This window comes from Corvus moneduloides, chromosome 17 (genome assembly GCF_009650955.1).
Source record: "Corvus moneduloides isolate bCorMon1 chromosome 17, bCorMon1.pri, whole genome shotgun sequence".
Lineage (NCBI taxonomy): Eukaryota > Metazoa > Chordata > Aves > Passeriformes > Corvidae > Corvus > Corvus moneduloides.
The window spans coordinates 953,540-962,967 of record NC_045492.1 but is presented as its reverse complement, the minus strand read 5'-3'; the positions used below and the strand labels follow the sequence as shown (position 1 = coordinate 962,967).

The 9,428-nt window shown below is 54.5% G+C and overlaps 1 protein-coding gene and 1 long non-coding RNA gene across 4 annotated transcripts; one reads left to right on the top strand and one right to left on the bottom strand.

The window, feature by feature from the left end:
* The first annotated feature begins 524 nt into the window (after nt 1-524).
* RAB5IF (RAB5 interacting factor) lies at nt 525-5,858 on the top strand. The gene is made up of 4 exons (XM_032127088.1): nt 525-715; nt 2,271-2,374; nt 3,395-3,524; nt 4,132-5,858. Exons 1-4 carry the CDS (start codon nt 587-589, stop codon nt 4,171-4,173), a joined length of 405 nt encoding a protein of 134 aa, XP_031982979.1. The 5' UTR covers nt 525-586; the 3' UTR covers nt 4,174-5,858.
* LOC116452513 lies at nt 1,977-9,418 on the bottom strand. 3 transcript variants are annotated; one of them, XR_004243521.1, is made up of 3 exons: nt 8,812-9,418; nt 8,296-8,555; nt 1,977-3,585 (listed from the first exon to the last, which is right to left on the bottom strand). It is a non-coding gene; the product is annotated as an uncharacterized LOC116452513 (long non-coding RNA). The 3 variants fall into 3 exon arrangements; XR_004243520.1 differs by having other exon boundaries at nt 8,893-9,418; XR_004243519.1 differs by having other exon boundaries at nt 8,296-9,418.
* Between the last annotated feature and the right edge of the window lie 10 nt (nt 9,419-9,428).

Below are 9,428 nucleotides of genomic sequence, written 5' to 3'. Positions count from 1 at the left end.
ATGTGATAACTCTATCCACAGCCCCCATATGTTCAGCTGCTCTAAGGGGGGATGAATAACCAGGTAAGAAGCTGCACAACCGCGAGTATTCTAAGGACTCCCAACCCTCCGGCCCTATGGCCCCAGGAAGCAACTGTGGAGCCTCCAGAGCCTGGCTGTGAACCGAGATCCCCACGTGGCAGCCGTGTTTGCAGGCTCAGTGACATCGCAGGGGTGCGAAGGGCTGCCCCCTCTCCCACCCAGTAACACTGCGACTGCTGTCCGGCCCTTTCGCTGGGGAGTGGCATGGCATGGCCTGGCATAGCCTAGCCTAGCCTAGTCTAGTCTAGTCTAGTCTGGTCTGGTCTGGTCTGGTCTGGTCTGGCCTGGCCTGGCCTGGCCTGGCCTCGCCTCTCCCCTCCCTTCCCCTCCCCTCCGCCCCGCCCCGCCCGGCCTTGGCCCCTCTCGCCCGCCGTAGGGCGGCGGCCCCGCGCCAGTCACGTGTCCCGGAGGCGCGCGGCGATTGGCGGCGCGCGGGCGGGGCCGGTTCCGGCCGGGCGGGCGGATCCCGGCGCAGGATCGCGGTGCGGGATCCCGGCGGTGCGGGATGAGCGGCGGGCGGCGCCGGGACGAGCCGCCGCACCCGCAGCACCACGCGGTGGCCAACGGCGGCGCGGCCGGGCGCGGCTCCGTGTGGGGCAAAGCGCTGCGTAGCGACTCCGCCTGGCACGACAAGGTGGGACCGGGGCGGTGGCACCGGAGGGGGCCCTGAGTTGCGGGCTCGGGGAGGGGCCGGGACCCGCCCGGCGCGGCGGCTCCGTCCCGCGGGGGTGTCGGAGGAGCCGTCGTCTCTGAGCGCGGGTGAAGCCTCCGCGGGGACCCGGCGGGCTGAGCCGGTGCCGCGCCCGGGCCGTGCCGCGGCTGTGGCGGAGCTCGCCGGCGCCCGGTGCCCGCAGCGCCGTGAGCGGCGGGGTGTCTGGGGGGTGAATGCTCCTGTTCCGAGCATTCCGCCGCCCCACCGAGAACCGGGGCCGTGTTTCCGCGTCCCCCGTGCCCGCACGTGGCCCGGCCGGTGCCCCGGGTGCCGCAGCACGCCCAGCTCTTCGGGCGTGGAGCCAAGGCAAACACAGGGTTAAAACACCTCAGTTACTTTTGGCTTGTGGTTTAAAACTCTTTTTGGATCAAATAAAAATTGCCCTTGTATAGTTCAAGAGGAAATAGAATCCAGTTGCCGAAGTTTTCCCGTGTGCTGCAGTGCTCCTGCTCAGTGCTTCTCCCTGCTGCCGCCTCCCAGCAGCACAGCCGCCAGCTGCCCGGAGCTCCCGCTGGAGCGCGGCTCCTGCCGGCTCCCTGGCCCGGCCTGGGCACACAGCGCGTGTTCCAGGGCCTCTGCTCCCTGGCTTTGGCTGTGCCTTTTGGCGTGGGGAAGGCGCACGCTCTGTTTCCTTGGGGGACAGGCAGGAATCTGTGTCACTTTTTCCTTACCTGTTGCTCCCCGAACTGGTGGGGCTCGTGTGGCCTTGCCCCCTCACCTCTGGCAGATGGAGCTGGAATTTCAGTCAGCAGGGGAGCAGGGACAGCTGTGCCAATGTTTTGACACAGTAGGATGTGAACTGAAGGCTGAGCTGCCTGACAAGCTCAGTGACCAGCAGAAATGTCTGTATCTGACGTGGATCCACATCTTCCACACGGAGCGGAACAGTTGGCACATCCCACAGGCTTAGGTGGGATCACAAGGGCTTTGGTGTTTGGGGGAATGCTGAGACAATCCCAGTCCTGGGGAGGCTGAGGAAAGAGACGTCAGCTGAAGTGAATCTTACTAAAGTGTGAGCCAGCACTGCTGGGCTGCAGCAGCTGCAGGAGTGTGGGGCCTTGGACTAAAAGGAATGAGCACACCCCTGCTGCTCGGGAAGCACAGCAGTTCTCGTGGTGTGAGTGAGGTATGGCTGTGCTTTGGAGTTGCCCTGAGCGCCTGGGGCAGAGTGGGTGGAACAGTCTTAAAGCATAAACAGTTCTTTAAACTTTTATTCTGGGGGATTATTATTGCACCTTTAGTAAATAAGGGGACTAGAGACTTGTTTGCCAATGCAGTTGGCCCGTCGGAGGACAAAGCTGTGTGTTTAATGTGGAAGCTGAGAAGTCCAGGGTGCATGATGCCCTAAGCTGCTTTATCTGTTCTGAGTGCAGTATTTTATACTCTGAGTGGGGATCCAAGTATGCTGAATTTTCACCTGTTAATTGTGTGGTGCTTTAATAAATGCCAACGTTTTTCTTGTGCTTTATCTCCTCAGGACGAGTTTTTAGATGTGATCTACTGGTTCCGGCAGATCATTGCGGTTATTTTGGGAATCATCTGGGGAGTAGTTCCACTGAAGGGATTCGTGGGAATAGCAGTGTAAGGTTTATTTCCTTTTCTGTCTCGTGTACTTTCCCACATTTGGCCTGGCCTGGGAGCCTGTTTGAGGCTGTGCTGTGAACAGTGGGCTGGCTAAAGGCAGGCTCTGCCTGCTCTGGGTCTCACAGCCAACGTTGCATTCCAGACTGTTGGTTGCCATGAAATTCATCCAAATCATAACATGTCCATCAGTTTCTTTCTCCTCAGCCTGATTAATACTTTTTAAAATTATTATTTGTTTTGTTGTTAAAAAGGGCAATGGCAGAAGAAGGGAACTAGAGTTTCAGTTACCTGGTATGTGTGTCCTGCGTGTGTGGGAAGGGCTGGGAGCGGGGTTCCTGGTGTGATCACCCAGGAAGGATCCATGGGGGGAAGGTGTGCACCTCCTGGGCTTTGAGCCAGGAGCCCTGCTCAGACAGGAGGTTCTATCAGCAGACAAGAGGGGCAGCTGCTCCGTGAAAGAAAAGGTTTGCTCAGAACATGAGAGGCCACAGGTCCCAAGCAGGCAGAGTGGCCCTGGCAGAGTGGCACTGGCAGAGCTCCGGCAGCACTCCTGGCTTCCTGACGTGGCTCTTTCAGCCAGTCAGGGCTGAAGTGGGGAAGGCAGTGCCTGGAAGGGGGTGTGTGCATTGAATCCCCACAAGACATGTGAGCTGGGTCACCTCCCCAGAGGTGTCTGAAGGCTGCAGTGAGTTATGAACTGAAAATCTGTTTGGCCCTGACATGTGCCTGGAACAGGGACAGCAGAGGTGGGGACACAGCCCTGCTCTCTGGACACTGGCTCTGGGAAGGTGCTGGATCTGCTCTGGGAGTCTCTGTTTGCAAATGTCTCTGCCTAGCCAAGGTCTCAATAGCCTGCAGGGGCTCTTTCAAGGAAGTGACTGAGCTGCCTGGGAAGCATTGCAGGAAAAGAATTTCTCTTTGCTTCCTGTCTGCTGATGAAGGATATTTCACTGTATGGTATGTGGGGTACCTGCAGCCTGTGCCACTGAATGATGGTTCCTAACCTCTTCCCTGCAGATTCTGCCTGATCAATGCTGGTGTTCTGTACCTCTACTTCAGCAGCTTCCAGCAGATAGATGAGGAGGAGTATGGTGGGACGTGGGAGCTGACGAAGGAGGGATTCATGACATCTTTTGCACTGTTTCTGGTAATGCCTCTTGCTTTCTTTAAGTTGATCTGTGAATTGTGTTGGTGCACTTTCTGAAGACCTGGAAGAAGAGCAGGTGAAGTGGTGAGAGAAGACAGATTGTGTTAACACCATTGAATAAGTGGCAGTGATTGGGAAAGAAAATCTCAAAATCTAATGGCTGCTGCCTGTGAAATACAGTGCTGACACCTGGGGTTTCTCTGTAGGAAAGGATGCATCAACCACTCCCATCCTCTGTCCCAGATATCCTGGAGTTCCATCCCATCTCGAACTAGTTACACCTGGACTGGTGTTTTGGGTGTCTTTGTTTTTCCCTTACTCCCCTCCCCGAAGTCTCTGATCACAGCACTTGATTTGCTGGTGCTTCTAAATCACTGGAGGAGCTGTGGTGGGATTTTAATGTGGAAAGGCTGGGCGCCCCAGGCAGCAGATAAGTCGAACGCCACCATTTGTGGCACGTGGTGATCCTAAGATCTCTCCAGGACCACCTCAAAGCTGGAATTCAGTCCCCAGTCCCCTAGTGAGAGCAAGGCCCGAGGCTCGTTTGCTGTGTCTGAGCCCTCTCCAGAGGCATCCAAATAACCTTCCCTTCCTTTCCTTCCCACAGGTTGTTTGGATAATCTTCTATACTGCCATCCACTATGATTGACACAGTCTGCAGCATTTGCCTGTCAAATCAGTCGTCAGTAAATAGAGAAGGTTCTAATAAATCCTAGTCTTTAGTGGACTGGTGGGAAAGTGGGGAAGTTAAACCAGCTCTCCTCTGTACCAGTGGTCTGGGTAGCCTGGAGGAGCCCCAACTCTTCTGCTGGAGAAGCCTGTCTCCGTTTTATACACCTGTGAATTATTGGAACTATTAAAAAGCCATTGGAATTTTTGGAAGTGGTTCAAGACTGTTCAAATTTGGAACTTCCTGTGACTCTAGCCAGTAACTCTATCAAACTCCTGTGTGCTGAAGGTTGAATTCTGTTAATTTAATGTATGTATGCCCTTCTGTTCGAAATCTGTCATTAAACCCTGACTTGTCTTCCATGGTTGTCCTTTAGACAAACAGTGTTTCAAAAGCAGTTGTAGATACGTGGGCAGAAGGCCCAGCAGTACCCAGGACATGAGCTGGTGGCCGTCCTTAGCATGTTTTTGTAGTAACCAGATCTGATTTGATTAAACAGACTGTGTTGTTACCATTTCTAATATTTTTTTGTTTTACTTGCAAATCAGTTGTCGATCAGAATTTTTAAATGCTTTTTGCTGAAGACAAATTTTTAAGTGATTTTGCTAGGAAGAATTGCTCCATTTGGTGAACCAAGATGTATTCAGGAGGCTTAGAAGCTCCACTGCACTCTGCCAGCCTGACTATGAAGTTGCCATCACATACCTCAGAGCTTCGTAGTCTCCAAGGAGTCATTCTGGATATACCCTGTTAAATGTTAGCGTTTCAGTTTGGTTTTAAGCTCTTGAATTCAACTGCTCCTTGTTCATAAATGCAGGAGACTAAAACACAATCGAGGCAGCTATTATCTTAAATGCAGAAGTACCAATTTGCAAATTGGGCAGAGTACACAACCTCTGGTCTGGGAGGTGCTTGATCACTTCATAGCTCAGTCCCTCCTTAGCCATGCCCTTTTGGTGCATCAGTGGGGAGTCTCTGCTTTAAGATATTTTTTAAGAACGTGTCTTTCAGAAATAGTTCTTGGGAAACACGCACAGTCCTTGTTATTGTCAGAGGACCTTGTAGTCTTGTTGCCATATGGCCCTTGCTTCTCTAAACAGCTCAGGCACCCAGAAAGAGTCCTGACCTACTGCTGCCTTATAGTGAGGGGTTGATAGTTTAGTGTGCTCTTGCTGCAAGCCTGCATTGCCTCCTCGCTGGTGGAAGTGCCACAGCCTGGCTCTCACTGGGAGTGCAAAGCCAGGGATCTCAATCTCCAAGTGCTGAGCCAGAGCGAGCCTCCGTTTTTACCAGGGAAAATCTGTCTGTTCTTGGTGGAAGAAACAGCCCTGGTTATTTTAGGTCCTTGGGATGCCAAGGGACGAGTGCAATAGCAGACAGCTTCTGCTACTTGTGAGTGGCCAATTTAAGTAAATGATCTCAAATAAAAACTTTATTTTCTCTTCCCTATCCCCAAACTTGCTCAAACTTTTAGTCTGCTACTTTCTTTTCCTCTCCTATCAGCTGAAATCATTAACTTCCCATGAGAATTGCACAGCCTGCTAGTTCTAGGTCACCCTTTCCTGCTGGCATCTGTCTGCATCTTAGCTGCTCACAGCCATCAGTAAAACCATTGTATACTTGAAATGCTCCAATAAATGTTGCCTGAATAATCCACTGTGCAACTTCTGTGTCCTCTGGTCTTTGATGTTTTGTAAAATGGTAGGAGTGTGGGATTCCTTTCAGAGTTGGATATTTTGGTAAAGTTTTTGGGATTCTCAGGTCTCTTGTGCTGCACTTGGAGAAGAGGCCAGAAGCAGTTGCAGTGGTAGCTAATGCTTAGATCCATGCTTCGGCTAAGCAGGCTAAGCTGAGTGTTGCCTGTTCAAGCTGTTCTGCTCCTTTAGTGACTGTCCCTGCCCTGTGCCACTGCTCATTCTAGAGTGCTCAGGTGTGGCCTGGAGCAGGACTAGGAGCACTGCTGTACCACATGCAGAGAGAGTGCAGAGCTGCTTCCCTGCCCCTTTGCTCTGTTCCTTGCTTCCCTGTGCTCCCACCAGCTCACTTCCTTGGACAGTTCGGTGCAGTTCTAGTGGCTGGAAGCTGAACCTGAGCTGAGGGGGATTCTCTGTTGAGGAGGATCATGACCATGAACAGACATTGGCCTCTCGATCTCTTCAAGGCTCCTTGTAAAGAATTTACTGATTGCTGTTGCTCAGCTGCAGGTTTTTATCTCTTCAGGTTCTTGTTTTAAGGGGTGCCTCAGGGGCTAGGAGCTGGTATCCCCTGTGCTGGTCAGCAACAGAACTAAGGCTTTGGTGTCTGCTCACAAAGGAAGGAGTTAATTTTAAGAAGCTCAAGGGAATGTGGCAGCCAGGAGATGGGAGCCAAGCATCTTGCAAACGATGAGAACTGTAAATACAGTGGGGGGGGGGGGGGGTTGCAGAGATTTGGTCTAGCAGAGAGCATGGTTTGGTGCTGGGAGGACAGGAGAGCAGTGGCTGACAGGAGCAGGGAACGCTGTGGGAGGGCAGGGCTTGGGCAGCACCCCTGCCCTCACAGTTCTGCCCTGGTGCAACAAGCTTGCTCTGCTCTCTCCACTCCTTGGTGGGAAAGAGCCAATGGCTGGAGGGGGTCAGTGCTACCATAGAGCCTCAGCTTGGGGAGAAAAAGGTCCTTCCTGCACTGGAGAGCTGGGCTGTGGGAGCCCCAGCTGTCGGGATACAGTTCCAGCAGGAGCTGTATCCTTACGGAGCTCACACGGGGGTGCAGAGAGGAGGCTGCACTGCCCACAGTGGAGCTCCCTGCAGAACATCACCTTGGCTTTCAGCAAAGAGCAGCCAGTCCCTGGCAGGAAGGAGAGAGGTATCCCCTGGTCTAGCCTTGCTGAGAGGCGAGCAGCAAGTGTTTTGTGGGGTGGAAATGGTAAAGGAGTTTCTGGTGGTCCCTGGGCTCCAGGCACAGGATGTGCTACAACTAATGCAAGTTACTGTGGGTGTTAAAGGGAGAAAACTGGGGTGGGTGCCAAGGACTGTTGGAGGGTGGCTGTGCCCCCAGGCATCTCACGTCCTGCCAATCCCAGCTGTCAGAGCCCAGCCAGACCTGCCACTGGCACCGAGCAGTGCCTGTTGGGGTGGCAGCACCCCCTACGGAGTCTCTGTCCCCTTCACGGGGTGTCACCATCTCTGCAGTTCCCCAGCTCGATTTCCAAGCTTTCAGCTGCCCACAGTTGTCCCAAAGCTTGTAACATTCAAATAAACTTCTTTTATAAACCAATTAAACTAGATAAACCAATTAAACCTCAGCCAACATTTGAATACAGATTCGTGCTGTGAAACAGAATTGGAACTACCTGACTGTAAGAATTCTCAAGACTTTAGAAGGGTACCCTGGAATGCACAATCCCTACGCGATGAGCTGAGGGCTCTCAGCCTCGAGGAGCTTCCTGCTGACCCCTGCTGACCCGCAGCTCTCAGGAGCAACTCCACTGCCCCCAGCGTGGCTCCTTCTAGAGCCTCGTGGGATCTGATCTAATGGGACAGAGTCACATTAACCCTCCCTGACCAGGGCTCTGACCTTCTGCCCCACCACAGCCGCAGGGGCTGGTCAGGCTGGAGCCAGCCGTGACATGACCAAGGGGTGGCAGGTCACAGGGGCTGAGGTGGCTGCTCCTGCCACAGCCAATTGGTTTGGGTTTGTCATAAACACCACAGAGGCAGAGGCTGGGTTGGTGGGTTGATCCTCTGCCAGGCAGTGGGTGGAAGAGGATGCAGTGTGGACATAGCTCCTGGCCCTGGAGAAGATGCAGTGATGGGGAAGAGACCCCTCCAGCTGCTGGGGATAGGAAGACTGGAGAGATGCCTGAAAGTGGAGCAGGCTGAGACTGGCTTGCAAAAGCCAAACTATTCTACTCCTACTCCTATCCCTATTCCTATTTATTTATTTACTATAGCTGGCAATGGCCATGACGCCCTCGGGCTGCTGAAGGCACAACCAAAACCTTGCCAGTGCCACAGCAAAGGAAGATTTACAAGTCCCTGCGTTGAGGAACACCGAGCCAGTGGAGCTGCTCACGCAGGGGATTAGCTGGCTCATTGGAGGATGAGAAAGTAGGACACATACCTGTCAGGTGACCTCCCCAGAGCCAAACAGCCCAGCACTCCGCATGCTCTGCCTCCCAAAACAACAGATGTCCAGGATACATAGGGGCAGTAGATGGATTCTTCAGATCTGGTAGCCAAAGAACCAAGTGTATGTGCCAAGTCGAGAGAGAGCCCAGTGTTGTTGCAGGGATAAGGAATTTTCACCATTTTTTTGGACCATGATAAGAAACAACATCTTCCATCTTCCAGTTATTTTACTGGTGGTTTTTAGGTCAATCTCTGAAAGAAGTGTAGTGGGAAAAAATAAATGTTTCAGCCAGTTTGATCTCAGAAACATCCATGTAAACCAGCCCACCCCCACACCGCATACCACTCCCGCATGTATGTCCACCACAACTCTTTGCCAAAAGGGAGCTGTTGGTAACCACAGCTCAGGCCTGCCCCAGGCATGGCTGGTCCTGTGCCCCCATCTGGGCTCCCCCCGGCTCTGTGCTGGTTCCCTGTGCTGCCCAGCAGCCTCAGCCCCTCCTGACACCTGTGCCGGTGCTGCTGGAGCCAGGAGCAGGGAGCCACCAGTGCCAGGTGAGCCTGGCCAGCTGCACCTGCAAACACCAACCCAAACCCGCTGTGCTGCGGAGGGGACCACGATCTGCGGCGCTCATCCCAGAGGGCCACACGCACGAGCAGCCAAGGATGGACGGCTGTGGCAGAGCAGACACCCGGCTCTCTCACGGCACCGCTCGCTGAGGGTCCCACCGGGTGCCCCCGTGCCCCGCGACAAGGAGTGACATGTGAGCCCCCTGCTACGGGCTGGCTGTGGCGGCGACATCATGTCCATGCACATCTCCTGGAAAACTCTTTCAGCCTTCGGGAGGCAGGACTGAGGAGTCTCGGATGCAGCTCCCTGGAGGCTCGGCCCGGAACGCGAACCCGCCCGGTGCGGTGGGGCTGGGCTGATCCGCCCGGTGCGGGTCAGCGGCGAAGGGGAGCTCGGGCCACGCAGCAGCCCCGGCTGGAGCCGGGCCCGGCCCTTCCCCTCCGCCTCGGGTCCCGAGTCCCGGGTCCCGGTCCTGGCTGCCCCCGGCAGCACCCAGGACAAAACGAAGCTGGGACCCGCCAGCGCCCGCCAGCCCCGGGGAGGAGCCGCCCCTG